Genomic DNA, 19,294 nt, shown 5'->3' on the forward strand with positions numbered 1-19,294 from the left:
ATTATGAAGCCATTTAAATAGCAGTATTTTTTCCCCTTAGCTCATTCACAATCTACCTGGACTCGCTTGATTTAACATAACTATTTATAGTGATACCACCTTTGGCTGACCTCCATCTAAAAAAATTATTATTATTAGTCAGCAGCACTCGGACTATTATACCAATTCAGATAATATCAAAAATCAAGGTACACTAATTGTCAATAAAATCAGCTGACTTTGACGTTTAAGTTGCTGCAATATTCTGAGCGTGTGTGATAAGAAATCGTAAAATTTAATTGAAAACCCAGTTTTATTTTTAAATTCTCCGGGTGTGCTTTAGGAGTTTTTTAATAAAATTTTGTATCACAGGCACACGGACTAATACAGAGCAACTGACACTAATAATAATCAAATGTCAATAAAAATCAGCTGACTTTTGACGTTTCAGTTGCTGCATTAGTCCGAGCGTATGTGATAAGAAATCCGTTTAAATTCTGAAAATTCCCTTTCACATCTTACTTATGCTTCGGATCACCTAGAAATTATGTTTTTCTTACGTAGTTAGACTTTCTGCACACAAGAATTTTAATTTCACTACGATCATACATTAGTAAAATTCCTAAAAGTAGAGAAAATATGAAATTTCTCCACTTTTTCTGATTTTTATTTAAATTTTTGTATTACAGACACCCGGAACAATATAAAGTAAGTCAACTAACACTAATAACATTTAAGTGTCACTGAAAACCAGCTGACTTTTGACGTTTCACTGGCTGCATTAGTCCGAGTGCCTGTGATAAAAAAGACATCCTATTCAATTTTTTGAGTTCAATGGGAATGTGAAATTAACAAAAACTACGGACTATTTAATAACCAATTTATTTACTATAGGTACAAATCAAAGAAGAAAGCAAAAAATCAACAGTTCATGCTCGAATAAAAAAAAATCATATTGACGTACAAGTAAACCATAATGCAAACGGTTAAAAAAAGCGAAGATCATTTCTTCTTCGCGTCCTTTAGTCCGGCCCCGGCGTTAAATTTGAAGAAAATTATGTCGCCGTCTTCCACAACGTAATTACGACCTAAAACGTTTTTTTTTCTATTAAAATCGACCCAAAACATACGAATCGGTGTATACCTTGCTGCCTATACTTTCCCGCCGCTTTACAGGCCGCCTCAGAGCCCTCTTCTTTGAAATCTTGGAACTTCATCACTTCGGCCATGATGAACCCCTTCTCGAAATTGGTGTGAATTCGACCGGCCGCTTGGGGCGCTTTGGTGCCTTTCTGTTCAATAAATTTAGTTGATTGATTCGATAATAGATGGCGTGAAGTGGGTCAGTTTATAGTGAAATATTAGTGGGAACGTCCTATTTTATTTGGGTGATTCCCAATGTTCGTAACCATTTTTTGTTGCTAGATTAATGTGACGACAAGAGTTTGTTGTATGTAAAGAACGTTATATTTTAGCTGTCAATGTCAAAATTTTTAATAGTTGACAGTCTTTTGTCAGTTGACTTTTGACGTTTCAGTTACCTTATTAGTCTGAGTGCCTGTGGTAAAAAAATGTTAATGTTCAATAGACACTTTTGGTTATTGGACTACTTTAACTATTAATGTTAATATTTTGACAGCTACGTGAATAATCTACCTGGTTTTGTTGACATTTGATAGCCACTAGTGTCATTTATCGGTCGACTTTTGACGTCTTACTTATTAAATTAGTCCAAGTCTAGTGTGCTATTTTTTTAATTCCCAGAAGTTAAATTCATTTTCCAGGCAGTTGAAAGCACCAATTTCTTCCAAAGAATTGCTTGGGAAAAGTTTTAACTTCCTGGATAAGTCACTTAAAATCCAGGTGTTTAAAGTGCATTTTTCCAGGCACTTGTTGCAATTTTAAATTAATTGAAGTAATTTCTTGGTACGTTCAGGCAATTGAATGTCTTAGTGTCTTACAAGGAGTTTCTTGGGATATTTATCTAATTCTTAGAAGTTAAAGTTATTTTCCAGGCAGTTGAAGGTAACAATTTCTTTCAAAGAATTGCTTGAAAGAAGTTTCAACTGCCTGGAATAGTCACTTGAATTCCAAGTAGTTAAAGTCAATTTTTCTAGGCACTTGTTGCAATTTTAAAGGAATTGAACACTTTTTTTGGCATATTCAGGCAGTTGAATGTCTCAGTGTCTTACAGGGAGTTTATTGGAATATTTTTTTAATTCCCAGAAATTAAAGTGATTTTCCAGGCAGTTAAAAGTGCCAGTTTCCTCCAGAGAGTTGCTTGAAAGAAATTCCAACTGCCTGGACTAGTCACTTTACTTCCAATAAGTACTTGGATTCAATTTCTCCAGGTACTTGTTGCAATTTTAAAGGAATTGAAGTCCATTTTTTGGTATGTCCAGGCAGTTGAATGCGTTCACGTCTTACAGGGAGTTTATTGGAATATTTTTTAAATTTTCAGAAATTAAAGTGATTTTCCAGGCAGTTAAAAGTACCAGTTTCTTCCAGAGAGTGCATGAAAGAAGTTTCAACTGCCTGGAATAGCCACTTGAATTCCAAGTAGTTAAAGTCAATTTTTCTAGGCACTTGTTCCAATTTTAAATTGACTGAAGTAATTCCTTGGTACTTCCAGGCAATTGAATGTCTTAGTGTCTTACAAGGAGTTTCTTGGGATATTTATCGAATTCTCACAAGTTAAAGTTATTTTCCAGGCAGTTGAAGGTAACAATTTCTTTCAAAGAATTGCTTGAAAGAAGTTTCAACTGCCTGGAATAGTCACTTGAATTCCAAGTAGTTAAAGTCAATTTTTCTAGGCACTTGTTGCAATTTTAAAGGAATTGAACACATTTTTTGGCATATTCAGGAAGTTGAATGTCTCAGTGTCTTACAGGGAGTTTATTGGAATATTTTTTAAATTTCCAGAAATTAAGTGATTTTCCAGGCAGTTAAAAGTGCCAGTTTCCTCCAGAGAGTTGCTTGAAAGAAATTCCAACTGCCTGGACTAGTCACTTTACTTCCAATAAGTACTTGGATTCAATTTCTCTAGGTACTTGTTGCAATTTTAAAGGAATTGAAGTCATTTTTTGGTATGTCCAGGCAGTGGAATGTCTCCATTTCTTACAGGGAGTTTATTGGAATATTTTTTCAATTCCCAGAAATTAAAGTGATTTTCCAGGCAGTTAAAAGTACCAGTTTCTTCCAGAGAGTGCTTGAAAGAAGTTCCAACTGCCTGGAATAGTCACTTTATTTTCAAATACTTAAAGTCAATTTGTCTAGGTACTTGTAGCAATTTTACAGGAATTGAATTTTTTTGGTATGTCCAGGCAGTTGAAAGCATCGATTTCTTCAAGAGAATTGCTTGAGAGAAGTTTTAACTGCCTGGAATAGTCACTTGAACTCCAAGTAGTTAAAGTCAATTTTTCTAGGCACTTGTTCCAATTTTAAATTGACTGAAGTAATTCCTTGGTACTTCCAGGCAATTGAATGTCTTAGTGTCTTACCAGGAGTTTCTTGGGATATTTATCGAATTCTTAGAAGTTAAAGTAATTTTCCAGGCAGTTGAGGGTAACAATTTCTTTTAAAGAATTGCTTGAAAGAAGTTTCAACTGCCTGGAATAGTCACTTGAATTCCAAGTAGTTAAAATCAATTTTTCTAGGAACTTGTTGCAATTTTAAATTAATTGAAGTAATTTCTTGGACGTTCAGGCAGTTGAATGTCTTAGTGTCTTGCAAGGAGTTTCTTGGGATAATTATCGAATTCTTAGAAGTTAAAGTTATTTTCCAGGCAGTTGAAGGTAACAATTTCTTTCAAAGAATTGCTTGAAAGAAGTTTCAACTGCCTGGAATAGTCACTTGAATTCCAAGTAGTTAAAGTCAATTTTTCTAGGCACTTGATGCAATTTTAAATTAATTGAAGTAATTTCTTGATACTTCCAGGCAGTTGAATGTCTTAGTGTCTTACAAGGAGTTTCTTGGGATAATTGTCTAATTCTTAGAAGTTAAAGTAATTTTCCAGGCAGTTGAAAATACCAATTTCCTTCAAAGAATTGCTTGAAAGAAGTTTCAACTGCCTGGAATAGCCACTTGAATTCCAAGTAGTTAAAGTGAATTTTTCTAGGCACTTGATGCAATTTTAAATCAATTGAAGTAATTTCTTCATACTTCCAGGCAGTTGAATGTCCTAGTGTCTTACAAGGAGTTTCTTGGGATATTTATCTAATTCTTAAAAGTTAAAGTTATTTTGCAGGCAGTTGAAGGTAACAATTTCTTTCAAAGAATTGCTTGAAAAAAGGTTCAACTGCCTGGAATAGCCACTTGAATTCTAAGTAGTTAAAGTGAATTTTTCTAGGCACTTGATGCAATTTTAAATTAATTGAAGTAATTTCTTCATACTTCCAGGCAGTTGAATGTCCTAGTGTCTTACAAGGAGTTTCTTGGGATATTTATCTAATTCTTAAAAGTTAAAGTTATTTTGCAGGCAGTTGAAGGTAACAATTTCTTTCAAAGAATTGCTTGAAAAAAGGTTCAACTGCCTGGAATAGCCACTTGAATTCTAAGTAGTTAAAGTGAATTTTTCTAGGCACTTGATGCAATTTTAAATTAATTGAAGTAATTTCTTCATACTTCCAGGCAGTTGAATGTCCTAGTGTCTTACAAGGAGTTTCTTGGGATATTTATCTAATTCTTAGAAGTTAAAGTTATTTTCCAGGCAGTTGAAAGTACCAATTTCCTCCAAAGAATTGCTTGAAAGAAGTTTCAACTGCCTGGAATAGCCACTTGAATTCCAAGTAGTTAAAGTCAATTTTTCTAGGCACTTGTTGCAATTTTAAAGGAATTGAACACATTTTTTGGCAAATTCAGGCAGTTGAATGTCTCAGTGTCTTACAGGGAGTTTATTGGAATATTTTCTAAATTCCCAGAAATGAAAGTGATTTTCCAGGCAGTTAAAAGTGCCAGTTTCTTCCAGAGAGTTGCTTGAACGGAATTCCAACTGCCTAGACTAGTCACTTTACTTCCAATAAGTACTTGGAGTCAATTTGTCCAGGTACTTGTTGCAATTTTAAAGGAATTGAAGTAATTTTTTGGTATGCCCAGGTAGTTGAATGCGTTCATGTCTTACAGGGAGTTTATTGGAATATTTTTTTAATTCCCAGAAATTAAAGTGATTTTCCAGGCAGTTGAAAGTACCAGTGCTTTCCAAACAGTCCTTGAAAGAAGTTCCAACTGCCTGGAATAGTCGTCACTTTATTTTGAAATACTTAAAGTCAATTTGTCCATGTACTTGTAGCAATTTTAAAGGAATTGAATTTTTTTGGTATGTCCAGGCAGTTGAAAGCATCGATTTCTTCAAGAGAATTGCTTGAGAAAAGTTTCAACTGCCTGGAATAGTCCCTTTACTTCCAATAAGTACTTGGATTCAATTTGTCCAGGTACTTGTTGCAATTTTAAAGGAATTGAAGTAATTTTTTGGTATGTCCAGGCAGTTGAATGCGTTCATGTCTTACAGGGAGTTTATTGGAATATTTTTTTAATTCCCAGAAATTAAAGTGATTTTCCAGGCAGTTGAAAGTACCAGTGCTTTCCAGACAGTCCTTGAAAGAAGTTCCAACTGCCTGGAATAGTCGTCACTTTATTTTGAAATACTTAAAGTCAATTTGTCTAGGTACTTATAGGAATTTTAAAGGAATTGAATTTTTTTGGTATGTCCAGGCAGTTGAAAGCATCGATTTCTTCAAGAGAATTGCTTGAAAGAAGTTTCAACTGCCTGGACTAGTCACTCTACTTCCAATAAGTACTTGGAGTCAATTTGTCCAGGTACTTGTTACAACTTTAAAGGAATTGGAGTCATTTTTTGGTATGTCTAGGCAATTGAATGCGTTCATGTCTTACAGGGAGTTTATTGGAATATTTTTTTAATTCCCAGAAATTAAAGTGATTTTCCAGGCAGTTGAAAGTACCAGTGTCTTCCAGAGAGTGCTTGAAAGAAGTTGCAACTGCCTGGAATAGTCACTTTATTTTCAAATACTTAAAGTCAATTTGTCCATGTACTTGTAGCAATTTTAAAGGAATTGAATTTTTTTGGTATGTCCAGGCAGTTGAAAGAATCGATTTCTTCAAGAGAATTGCTTGAGAAAAGTTTCAACTGCCTGAAATAGTCACTTGAATTCTAAGTGGTTAAAGTCAATTTTTCTAGGCACTTGTTGCAATTTTAAATCAATTGAAGTAATTTCTTAGTACTTCCAGGCAGTTGAATGTCTTAGTGTCTTATAAGGAGTTTCTTGGAGTATTTTTCTAATTCCCAGAAGTTAAGTAATTTTCCAAATAGTTGAAAGGGTCAAGGTTTTCCAGAAAATTGCTTGAAAGAAGCATCGACTGCCTGGAATAGTCACTTAAATTCCCAGAAGTTAAAATTTTCACAGACACTTTTTGTAAATTCGAAAGAATTTGAAGAAACCTTCAGGTAGTTGAATGGGTTCTTCAATTAATTAATGTCGATCATAGCTTAAGAAAATAGTGGGTTTTAAAGATCGAATCAATACTAAAATCCTATAAACAGAAAACTTCGTCTACAGCATTGACATATATACATAGAATTGACAGTTATGAGGATGATGAGGAGAGAAATGTCAACAAATCAACCGAGATTTGTTAACATTTGTCAATGGGCTATTTCAGTTGCTGCATTAGTCCGAGTGCCTGTGATAAGCATTTAAATTGTTTCAACGTTAAAAGGACACAAATGAATGAATAATGTAACATTAGAAAAGTGAAAACTTCAGTAAATTCAAAGCGGCACTCGACTTTTTCGCATTGCAAGTATTTTCATGCAAATTTAAAGACAATTTTTGGGGGGTAATTTATTCGACTTGTCCTCGGCAATTCAATGGGTTTCGTGGCCCTTTTATTATCCAGCACCATTCGGCACGAATATTAGATTATGCGAGACTTGAAAGAATATTAGGGAAATATTTTCGACGGCTGTCTCGAATAAGTAAATAGAATTACTTTTGGGGGGAAAACGTGATTGGTTAAAAGGCCAAATTTCACTATTTTAGGAGTGATATTTTCTAGTTAAAAGATCCGGACCAATACTAAAAAAATTTCAATTAAAATACCTTTAGTTGACTAACATACCTGGATAGTCCACGCCTTGACTTCGTCAGCTCCAGCGGTGAAGAAGTACTCGAGCTGTAACGCCTTGTATCCCTGCACGATTATTTTGTCTAATGCACTAAAAATAAAAATTAACATTTAAAATACCCACTGAGACCATTAAAACCGAATAGTTTCAAATGGGTGTACCCTAAGACCCGAAGGAAAAAAAAAACAATTTGCTAAAATTGCGGTAATTTGGCGGGCGCTTTTGATTCAGAAAAACGTTTCCATTTATTGACAAAAATCCGCAGTCGGTCTGTCGCGTCACTTAATCATCATCACGGATGCCGAAATGGGATCTAATGACCCACAAAAATACGTTTTAATGGGTTTCTTTTTTGTTAGTCTCCTTGTCTGTTTTTATGAATTGGTTGGAAGTTAATGGGTTTTGTGGTGGTGGTGGTACTTTGTAGATTAAGGTATTCGAGTCAATGGTACCACTGTTGGATCTAGTGGGCATATTTTTCCTAATTTTACAGTGTTTTCCAAAAATTGAAGGAAAGTATATATTGGAATGAAAGACAATTTTTGGAAATTTAGAAAAAACCATCCACCAAGTGTTTTACAATAATGAATTTTCTGGCTGGAAAAACCGAAAAAGAAACTGAAATTATCAAAAGTACTTTGGTAGTTGTGAATTGTCTTTAATTGAAGAAACAAAAAGTGCACTCTAATTGCCTGGAAGAAGAATCCTTAGAATTTTTCCTAAATACATACCGTTAATTCTAAACTTAAATTTCTTTATTTAACTCTCACTTTTGTGATATCGTTTTTAGAATTTTGTATTTTAGATTTAAAATTTAGGGACGAAGTTGGGTCATTTGGATCTGAAACTTTTAGGAGATTAGGTAAGAAAATTTCCAATCTTAAATCGCCCAAGTTGACACAATTAAAACAACGTAATTTACCTGAATTTAGACAGAACTTGGGTGGTAGTTCATATTTTGATTTTTACAAAATATTCATAATCATAACTTAAAATTTAATTTTTCGCATAAAGTTGATTTAAAAATTAGAGAAACGTTAGCCGTCGAGGCTGAAAATATCCTACAAACTACAGATATTACCAACAAAAATATCCTTAAAGCAAATATTATTTCTCTCTTAAATTCTAAATTGGACAAAAAAAAAACTTTTAATTATAATGGGTGCTTACCATTATAATTAAAGGAATAATAATAATTTTAATTAAGATCCTTAAAAACTAAAATTGATCAACTTGACTTGATTGTCACTAAGGCCGATAAAGGATCTTGCTTAGTCGTTATGAAACGCACAGATTATGCGAATAAGGTTGTGGGTTTTCTTGATACCAGTGAGTTTCAACCTTTGACTAGGGATCCCACACCTTCATTTTTTACAAAAATGAAAGGTGTTCTCGATAGATCTTTATTAACCTTGGAGTTTTATAATATTAGAAAGGAGGCTCTTTATCCTATGAACCCTAGAACTCCTCTTCTTTACGGGCTACCTAAAGTTCATAATGAAGAACAGCCAATTAGACCAGTGGTATCTTTTGTGGATTTTCATTGCTATAAACTTTCTTGATGGTTGAATGGGGTTTTAAGAGAGGTAACAGGCTTCCAAAGTTTTTTTTCCACTAAGAATTCCGTCGTAATTTGCAAATTTTTTCAAAGACATATATATACCAGACAATGCAGTGTTAATTTCCTTAGATGTGAAAAATCTTTTTCCCAGTATACCACCTACTGACTGCATTGAACTAATGGAATCTTTACTAGCAAATTCTAATCCACCCAGGCTGATTTATTCAGACTTAATTTGCCTACTAAAAACTGTTTTAAGGTTACTTTATATTTTAGTCAATTGTATACCATGTTGCAGACATATTATATTTTATATTTTTATTTATGTTAATGAGAGTCAGTGTGTAGTTTTTGTATTTAGATGAGGTATATCTTTTCTGTTAATTAGCGTTTTATTCCTTATTATTTAATTTTGATAATTTTCCTTAGGTCTGATGTTGCCCTAATGCGGCGAAACGGGTAACCCTTTAAATAGACGCTTGATTTGTGAGAATAATGGATGATTATTTTGAATCATATTGAGTCGCTAAACGTTTTTAAATCCTCGGAAGCTGAATGTGTTATGAATGATTATCATTATTAGGCCTTTGAGGAAAAATTGGAAGTGCATAAAAGCTATTGCCCCAACAGTTAAAGTTTTTACGAATCTACTTTCAATATTCAAAACCCACTTTTATTGACTGAAAAAACAGGAAATTACAATTTTTTCAAGAGATAAGCTTAAAATGGGATTCAACTCACTGAAAAAATAAATTACTAAATGACTACAATTGCCTGGAAGAAATTTTAAAAAATTACGAAAAAGAAGCAGAAAATTACTATGAAGAGTTTAAAAATTACTTCTGGCCTAAAACAGATGAATTTCCTGGTATTTTTTTTAAGAAATAGGATTTTTGTATTTATAGGATTTGAGAGTAAAAACGTGACTCTAGGATTCTGATCTTACACATAGAGCAGATAAAATTGGCACTTGAGAAAAAACTAGGAGTGCCTAGAATAAAACAGAAATTCTTCCAGATATTAAAGTAAGAACTTGGATTACCTGAAATTAAAAAAAAATCAGGCATTCGATTTAAATCTAGGAATGCCTGGAATAAAAAAAAATCTTCCAGTCATTTGAATAAAAACTAGGAGAGCCTGGAATAAAATAAAAAAATTTCCAAGGATTTGAGTCCGAACTACTAGCAGTGCCTGGAATTTAAAAAATTCTTCCAGGTATTTGAGTTCAAACTAGGAATGCCTGGAACAAAAGAAATTCTTTCAGTCATCTGAATAAAAACTAGGAGTGCCTTGAATAAACTCAAAAATTTGCCACGGATTTGAGTCCAAACTAGAAGTGCCTGGAATTAAAAAAATTCTTCCAGTCATTTGAATAAAAACTAGGAGTGCCTTGAATAAAATCAAAAATTTGCCACGGATTTGAGTCCGAACTAGGAGTGACTGGAATTAAAAAAATTCTTCCAGGCATTTGAGTTCAAACTAGGAATGCCTAGAATAAAAAAAAATCTTCCAGGTATTTAGGTAAAAACTAGGAGTCCTTGAATAAACTCAAGCATTTTCCACGGATTTGAGTCCGAACAACTAGCAGTTCCTGGAATTAAAAAAAATCTTCCAGGCATTTGAATAAAAACTAGGAGTGCCTTGAATAAAATCAAAAATTTTCCACGAAATTGAGTACGAACTAGGAGGGCCTGAAAAAAAAAATTCTTTCAGGCACTTAGGCAAAAACTAGGAGTGTCTTGAATAAAATCAAAAATTTTCCACGAATTTCAGTCCAAACTAGGAGTGCCTGGAGTTAAAAAACATCTTCCAGTCATTTGAATAAAAACTAGGAGTGCCTTGAATAAAATCAAAAATTTTCCACGAATTTGAGTCCGAACTAGGAGTGCCTGGAATTTAAAAAAATCTTCCAGGCACTTAGGTAAATACTAGGAGAGCCTGGAATAAAATCCACAACTTTCCACGAATTTGCGTCCGAACTACTAGCAGTGCCTGGAATTAAAAAAATTCTTCCAGGTATTTGAGTCCAAACTAGGAGTGCCCGGAATAAAAAAAAATTCTTTCAATAAAACTTCAAGCCATTTCAATAAAATGAAAAATTTGCCACGGATTTGAGTCCGAACTAGGAGTGGCTGGAATTAAAAAAATTCTTCCAGGCATTTGAGTTCAAACTAGAAGTGGCTGGAATAAAAAAAAAATCTTCCCGCCATTTGAATAAAAACTAGGAAAGCCTGGAATAAAATCAAGAACTTTCCACGAATTTGAGTCCAAACTACCTTTAGTGCCTGGAATTAAAAAAATTATTCCAGGCATTTGAGATCAAACTAAGAGTTCCTGGAATTAAAAAAAATTCTTCCAGGCATTTGAGTTCAAACTAGAAGTGGCTGGAATAAAAAAAAAATCTTCCAGCCATTTGAATAAAAACTAGGAGAGCCTGGAATAAAATCAAGAACTTTCCACGAATTTGAGTCCAAACTACCTTTAGTGCCTGGAATTAAAAAAAATATTCCAGGCATTTGAGATCAAACTAAGAGTGCCTGGAATTAAAAAAAATTCTTCCAGGCATTTGAGTTCAAACTAGAAGTGGCTGGAATAAAAAAAAAATCTTCCAGCCATTTAAATAAAAACTAGGAGAGCCTGGAATAAAATCAAGAACTTTCCACGAATTTGAGTCCAAACTACCTTTAGTGCCTGGAATTAAAAAAATTATTCCAGGCATTTGAGATCAAACTAAGAGTGCCTGGAATTAAAAAAAATTCTTCCAGGCATTTAGGCAAAAACTAGAAGTGCTTGGAAGAAAAAGTGATTATTTGAACGTTTGGCACTTTTAACAGCTTTTTATAGGCACTTTGGGGTTACTTTTAGTCATTTATTAAAAAAACCTTAACTTGCATACATGCTTTCTTATTAAATATTTTAAATTAGTCCAGGCATTTAAGAAAACTAGGAGTGCCTAGAATATTTCCCTTGTTATTATTAAAATTAATTTTCTGCATTTTAGGGTATATTCACTCATTTATTTATTTATTTTCTTACTCTCATAAATTCCTTCATCTATGAGACTTAGTCCACATTTATGAGACTTTGACTGTCATTTTTTTCCTTGTCACAAATTGTCACTTGTGACAAAACTCTTGAGATAGCAGAGGAGTCGTTTGTCCATAAACTATTACTATTCACCCGTTTACAGTTGCAAGAACATATACAGCAGATCTTGGTACTACCAGGTTATAGTGATGCCAAAAAAGTTTGCTGCTAAAAACAGCTTTCTACAGCATTGAAAAGTTTGTGTTGTACGATTTCTCCTTTTAAAATTAATAACGGTAGGAACCACCCACGTTTTACACTTTAATATTGTTAATTATTTAAATTTCTGTTTGTAATTACTAGAATTTTATTAAAATATTTCCATTTTGTAAAGTATATATCAATGCTTTCATTATTTGTAAATAATGTGTAGGTTATACAGCTTATTTTGACATACGGAATGATTGTATATCATATACTCGAAATATAATTTGATGTCAAACTAGGAGTGCCTGGAAGAGTTTTTTCATTATGATCATTATTAAGAGAGATTTTAAGGACCACTCTGGGATGCTTCAGTCATTTATTATATGAAGAATTTTGGTTCAATTATTGTGTTCATTTCCTTGCAATGCTTACGATTTAAAGACAAAATAAAAAAACTAGGGGTGCCTGGGAGAAAAAATTCATTAAATAAAGATTGTGGTTTTATGGTTACTTATTCATTATAAAAATCTGAACTTGAATAAACGTTTCTCAATTAATTTTTCATTAATTATGTCAAATTCTTTCAGGCACTCGGAAAAAAAACTAGGAGTGCCTGGCATAACTTTTTCGTTATTATTAAACGAGTATTTCCATTCATTTATAATAACATGTTAAATCAATCATTTCCTTATATGAAAAAACTAGGGGCACCTGGTCGAAAAAACTCCAATAAACAATCCCCTCGGAGTAATTTATTAGATAACAATCGTTACATGATACCTCGTTACACAATCACGCTTAAAATTCTCCCCAAGAAACCGGCTTTAAACCGCATTACGATTCCCTTTTAACCGATACCGTTCAGAGTCGAAGTGTTCACCTCGTAAATCCATTATTTGGAACACGTACCACCGCGTATGATTCCGCCTCTAATGACCGGTTTCGATACGCGAACAATGAGATATCTCCGCTCTCTTCTCTATTGGCTTAGGTCATTCACAAACAAAAAAACTATATTAAAAATTCCGCAATTATTGTCATTATAGACGTTTCGTTCGACGTTTTGTGGTTTGGTCGATGTAATAATTTTTGTACGCCTTCGGGATTTTTAATGCAATTACCTAGTGGGATCTCCTTCCTTCGGGACGACATCCTCCTCGACGAGTTTATGCTCAAAAGCACCCGAAAATGGGATGATTAATGCCCCGGGATCGTTCTTGTCGACCCACTCCTTGATTTTGATTAACCTGTAAAAAGGAATTTGTTTGAAAACAGAAAAGTCAGATGTACAAAACACATGTCGGGGCGGCTATTTGCGGTCGAAATAAGAAATTTTAATAACGGCTTGTCAGCAAAACAATCAATTGCGGTCTGATATTGTGAACTGAAGAACCGAAGGGGTTTTTCCCATTCTCGAGTAAAAAAAGATCAATCTTCTTTACCTGTCGGCTTCGATACGCCTGTCACATGTTAACAGAAGGATTTTTATTCGAGTTTGTTAATGTGGGCACGCCACGTTTCAGTTTCTTTAATATGTTCCTGTTCTATTATGAAATTGGCTTAAGGGGTTTGAGTAGTAGAATTACGGGACTTACCACTTGTTTTTCTTCTTGATGTAGTCCTTTTCTGACAGATTGACTAGATATATGCAAGGTTTTGAGGTCAGAAACAGGTACTTGTTTAATATTTCGATCTGAAAGAGGAATGATAAGAATTAAAAATTTGTCAGGCAGTGGTGTCCAAGAGAGACATTTCACTCTCAAGGTGACCACTCAATTCAACGTCCTGTATCTACTAAACTAGTGGGAGTATCTCCATGCAACAAAAAGCAAAAGATTCTCTAAAGTATTCTGTAAAAATGTTGTTTGTAGTTTAAAACAGTCCAGGCACTAATTTTGCAAATATAAGACTCTTTTACCGGTAGTAGTGTCAAAGGAAGACATTTGACCCTTAAGGTGACCACTGAGTTCAAGTCCTGTATCTAAATAACTAGTGGGGATATCTCTATAAAACCAGAAGCACAAAATTCTGTGGTGTTCTATGAAAATATAGTTTATAGTTCAAAATATTCCAAACAACGGTTTTGGAAATATTGGACTTTTTAGGCAGTGGGATCCAAAGGAGACATTTGACCTTTAAGATGACCACTCAGTTTAAGGTCCTGTATCTACATAAATAGTGGAAATATCTTCATGAAACAAAAAGTAAAAGATTCCTTATTGTTTTGTGAAAATGTTGTTAATAAATTAAAATAGTCAAAGCAATAATTTTGAAAATACTGGAGTTTATAGGCAGTAATGTCCCAGGGAGACGTTTGACCCTCAAAGTACCTGTATCTAAATAACTGGTATAAGTATCTTCATAAAATAAAAAGTAAAAGATTCTTTGAAGTGTTTTCTAGAACTACTGTTAATAGTTTAAAATACTCCAAATAATAATTTTGAAAATATTGAATTTTTGAGGAATTGCTAACCCAGGGAGACATTTGACCCTCAAGGTGACCACTCATTTTAAAGTCCTATATCTAAAAAACTAGTAGGAGTATCATGATGGAACAAACAGCAAAATATTCCTTGAAGTGTTTTATAAAAATATTGTGTATACTTCAAAACATTCCCAGCAATAAATTTGGAAATATTGGACTTTTTAGGTAGTGGTGTTTAAAGAAAACGTTATATCCTCAAGATGGCCACTGAGTTCAAAGTCTTGTATCTAAATAACTAGTGGGAGTATCTTTATAAAACCAAAAGCAAAAGATTCATTGAAGTGTTCTATAAAAATATACTTTATAATTCAAAATATTTCAAGCAATAGTTTTGAAAATATTGGTTTTTTTAGACAGTGGCGTCCAAAGAGGACATTTGACCCTCAAGGTGACCACTCATTTCAAAGTCCTGTATCTAAAAATCTAGTAGGAGTATCACGACGAAAGAAAAAGCAATATATTCCTTGAAGTGTTCTGTAAAGAGGTTTTTATAATTCAAATTAGTCCAAGCAATAATTTTTAAAATATTGAATTTTTTAGACAGTTGAGTCCAAGGAAGACATTTGACCCTCAAAGTGACCACTCACTTCAAAGTCTTGTATCTAAAAGACTAGTAGGAGTATTTCCATGAAACAAAAAGCAAAATATTATTTGTAGTGTTCTGTAAAAATGTTGTTTATAGCTGAAATAAGTCCAAGCAATAGTTTTGGATATATTGGACTTTTTAGGCAGTGGTCTCCAAGGGAGACGTTTGACACTCAAGGTGACCACATACGAGTAGCTTAAAGTCCTGTATCTATTAAACTAGTGAAAGTATATCCAGAAATTAAAAAGCAAAACATTCTTTAAAGTGTTCTATAAAAATATTGTTAAAAATTCAAAATAATTTAAACAATACTTTTAGAAATATTGGACTTTTTAGGCAGTGAGGTCCAAGGGAGGCATTTGACCTTTAAGGTGATTACTCCATTCAAGATGTTGTATCTAAATAAATAGTAAAAATATCTTCATGAAACCAAAGGCAGAAGGTAGATTAAAGTGTTCTGTGAAAATGTTGTTAACAGTTTAAAATAGTCCGAGCAATAATTTTGAAAATACTGGAGTTTATAGGAGGTAATGTCCCAGGGAGAAGTTTGACCCTCAAAATGACCACTCATTTCAAAGTCCCGTATCTAAAAAACTAGTAGGAGTATCACGATGAAACAAAAAGCAATATATTCCTTAAAGTGTTCTGTAAAGAGGTTTTTATAGTTCAAATTAGTCCAAGCAATAATTTTCAAAATATTGAATTTTTTAGACAGTGGAGTCCAAGGAAGACATTTGACTCTCAAAGTGAACACTCACTTCAAAGTCTCGTATCTAAAAGACTAGTGGGAGTATCTTCATGAAACAAAAAGCAAAATATTACTGTCAGTGTTCGCTAAAAATATTGTTAATAGCTAAAATAAGTTCAAGCAATAGTTTTGGAAATATTGGACTTTTTAGGAAGTGGTACCCAAGGAAGACATTTGACCCTCAAAGTGACCACTCAGTTAAAAGTCCTGTATCTAAATAACTAGTGGCAGTATCTCTATGAAACAAAAAGCAGAATATTCTACAAGAGAAACATTATTTGACTGTCAAGGGAATAAGAGAGCTTCCAGTAAACAACTTTGAAAACACAATTAAAAAACTTTTGTTGAAAATTGCGTTTTACAGTGTAGATGAGTTACTGAATTTTACCTTGGTGTTGTTTAATCCGTTTTAATCAAGTTTTATGTTCTATTGCTTTGTTTTCAGTTCAGTGTACTCAGGTTAGGTTTTCTTTTTTTTAATGAGAAAATTTAGGATAGTATAGTAAAAACATGTATTTCTTATTCTTTTATTAATGTATGTAAACCTCTCAGTTCAAAAACCCTGTACCTAAGAATATACTATCGCCTGTAAGTGTTGAAACATTACAATACAAAAATATCTAATAAGTTATGACAAGCATTTATAAAAACCACCTGTATAAAATATTCGAAACCCATATAATACGATCATTATTATGCTAATAAAAGGCGACGGCGTAGGCGTCTGCCCCGTACAGGTACAATAACAATGTACAATAACATTGATTAAACAAGGCGATACACGTACCGCGATCCTATCGATCCGTAAACGAAACCGTTTCGTAAAAAATTGGACACAAAGGGGGTACCATGACTGAGTACAATGCTAATGTGGCATAATAATATCACCACCTGGTGATCGACATTGACACTGTCCCGTGCGAGACCCGGGGGGCCCCCCCTGGGGGTCTACTTTGGAAATGATCTGCACAAACGAGAGAAATTGTTTTTTTGGTTTGTCGCCTTAATAGAATGACTCGGCTGTGAAAATGATTTGTGTGGGTAAAAGGGTACTTTTATGTCCTAGGATATGTTGAAAAAAATGGTCTTAAATGTGTGTTTTCTGGCCATAAATGGGTGCTGAAAAGTGGATTTTTCGTTATTGTGTACTTACGTCTTTAGCGTCCCAGTCGGCGAATCTGATGTGCTTTTTCTCGTCGACCAGGATCGATTTGATTTTTAGTAATGTGTCCTGAAATTAAGAGAAAATATGTTTTAAGATTGAACAGACAGATGCGGCTATAATTCATCATTTGGTGAATAACTTGTAGCTTGTTCTTATTATTTTTGTAATAACAAAGCGATACAACGAACGACAGTTCTTTTGTTGATTCCTATGTGCTACTGTGAGTAATTGAATTTAAAAATTGTTGTCTTTTCTTATGTGGTTGTCCTTATTTTTAATGTTGTTTTAAAACCGGTAATAAGGACAGATACAAATAAATTATGAGTGATGTATTGAAATACCATTGATGGAATATGTTCTCGGACTTCGGAAAGCCCGATATTGACCTTTAAACCTGAATTAGACTATATATATCCCTAAAGAAAAAGTACCAACAAGCTTCGAAATAGAGCAGCTTCGGCACTAATCGTTAATTTCTTCCTTGTACTTGTACGTAAAGTAGAATAATTATTTTGTATTTAAATTTTGTAATTAAACGTATTATTATTATTATTCAATATGAAAACCTTACTCGATCGTCGTGTGACAACGGCTATAACTTTCTTATATAAGCTAGTAAACAACAAAATAGACTGCATTTCACTCCTAAATCAGATTTGGTACATTGTCCCAAGGATAAACTCCAGAAATTCTCGCACTTTTTATTGCAACAGAGCATTAAATAATATTTTCAAGAGAGCTCCGATTTTTTACATATGTAATTTGTTTAATACGCTTTGTAACTACAACATAGATCTATTTGTTGATACGCTATCTTCTGTGCTGAGGCTACTCAATCAATAACCTAGTATTACAACCTGTAAGTACCTGTCTAATGCTGTTTGTTATTTAGAAGTGTGGCATAAAGGTATGTTGAGTTCTTTTTTATTTTTCTTTTCTCTTTGTTTATTCTTTAAATTAGTTTTAACTGTTTTACTTTACTACTTTGTTTTTTTCGATTTAATTTTTATTCTGTTATTATTGTTTTGATTTGTATTTTTTTCTGCACTTCCTGTAAGTGGGTGACCGTTGGAAATAAATAAAGACTTATTTATAAAGACTTATTTATTTAAATAAAGACTTATTATTATTATTAAGGGTATAGTAATTTTTTTATATTATTTAGGGAATTATATGGGTTGGAAAAATGTCGAGCAACTGTCCTGAAAAAAAGGAAAATTCCTTACTTAGAGGCTTTCAGGTATAATTTAAAGAGCAATTTGCAAAACCATAAAAGTTTATTTTACTTAGAGTTCTTTGAGGTTAATTTGGAAGTTTCTAGAGCAATTGGAAGACACTCAAGCTCCTGGAATAAGGCAAAAAATTATTTTTCTTAGAAGGTTTTTGGTGTAATTCTTAGAGGAGTTTGAGAAAGTCCAAGATCCGGAAATAAGCAAAAAAAATCTTCACTTAAAGGCTTTTGTGTGGAATTTAGAGACTCTAAGAGCAATTTGGAGAAACCCAAAAGCCTGGAATAAAAATTTACTTTATTTTACTTTAATTAAATTTTATTTTAGCAATTTGGAGAAATCCAAGAGCCTGGAATAAAAATTTACTTTACTTAGAGGTCTTCGAGTGTAATTTAGAAAATTTTAGAGCAATTGCAAGGCTCAAGTTCCTGCAATAAGATAAAACATTCTTCATTTAGAGGCTCTCAGGTAAGGTATAATTTAAAGAGCAATTTGCAGAAACTCAAGAGCCTGAAATAAAAGTTTACTTTACTTAGAGGAATTTGAGCCTAATTTTAAAAATTTTAGAGCAATTGGAAGACACTCAAGCTCCTGGAATAGGGCAAAAACAATTTTTCTTAGAAGCTTTTTGGTGTAATTAGAAGATTCTTCTAATTACACCATCTATTCTCCACTTAAAGGCTTTTGTGTAAAATTTAGAGACTCTTAGAGCAATTTGCAGAAACCCAAGAGCCTCAAATAAAAATTTACTTTACTTAGAGGCATTTGAGTGTAATTTGGAAAATTTTAGAGCAATTGCAAGGCTGAAGTTCCTGCAATAAGGTAAAATATTCTTTACTTAGAGACTCTCAGGTAAGGTATAATTTAAAGAGCAATTTGCAGAAACTCAAGAGCCTGGAATAAAAGTTTACGTTACTTAGAGGCATTTGAGGTTAACTTGGAAGTTTCTAGAGCAATTAGAAGACACTCAAGCTCCTGGAATAAGGCAAAAACTAATTTTTCGTAGAAGGTTTTTGGTGTAATTTGCAGATTCTTAGAGCAGTTTGTAGAAACCCAAAAAATTCTTCACTTAAAGGCTTTTGTGTGGAATTTAGAGACTCTTAAGAGCAATTTGCGGAAATCCAAGAGCCTGGAATAAAAATTTACTTTACTTAGAGGCATTTGAG

At 33.2% G+C, this 19,294-nt stretch overlaps 1 protein-coding gene across 2 annotated transcripts in view; it reads right to left on the reverse strand.

Annotated features, from left to right (window-relative positions):
- Positions 1-845: 845 nt before the first annotated feature.
- The window catches only part of LOC126741882 (obg-like ATPase 1), a 44,477-nt gene continuing 26,028 nt past the window's right edge, over positions 846-19,294 (reverse strand). For both annotated transcript variants that reach the window (XM_050448341.1, XM_050448340.1), the window contains exons 6-11: positions 16,888-16,965; positions 13,511-13,608; positions 13,037-13,162; positions 7,114-7,210; positions 1,124-1,271; positions 846-1,067 (exon numbers count right to left, since the gene is read on the reverse strand). In XM_050448341.1, the coding sequence (XP_050304298.1) occupies positions 982-1,067; positions 1,124-1,271; positions 7,114-7,210; positions 13,037-13,162; positions 13,511-13,608; positions 16,888-16,965 (633 nt within the window). In that variant the 3' untranslated portion in view covers positions 846-981. The remainder of the gene's footprint in view (positions 1,068-1,123; positions 1,272-7,113; positions 7,211-13,036; positions 13,163-13,510; positions 13,609-16,887; positions 16,966-19,294) is intronic.

This window comes from Anthonomus grandis, chromosome 11 (genome assembly GCF_022605725.1).
Source record: "Anthonomus grandis grandis chromosome 11, icAntGran1.3, whole genome shotgun sequence".
In the NCBI taxonomy this organism is placed as follows: Eukaryota; Metazoa; Arthropoda; class Insecta; order Coleoptera; family Curculionidae; genus Anthonomus; species Anthonomus grandis.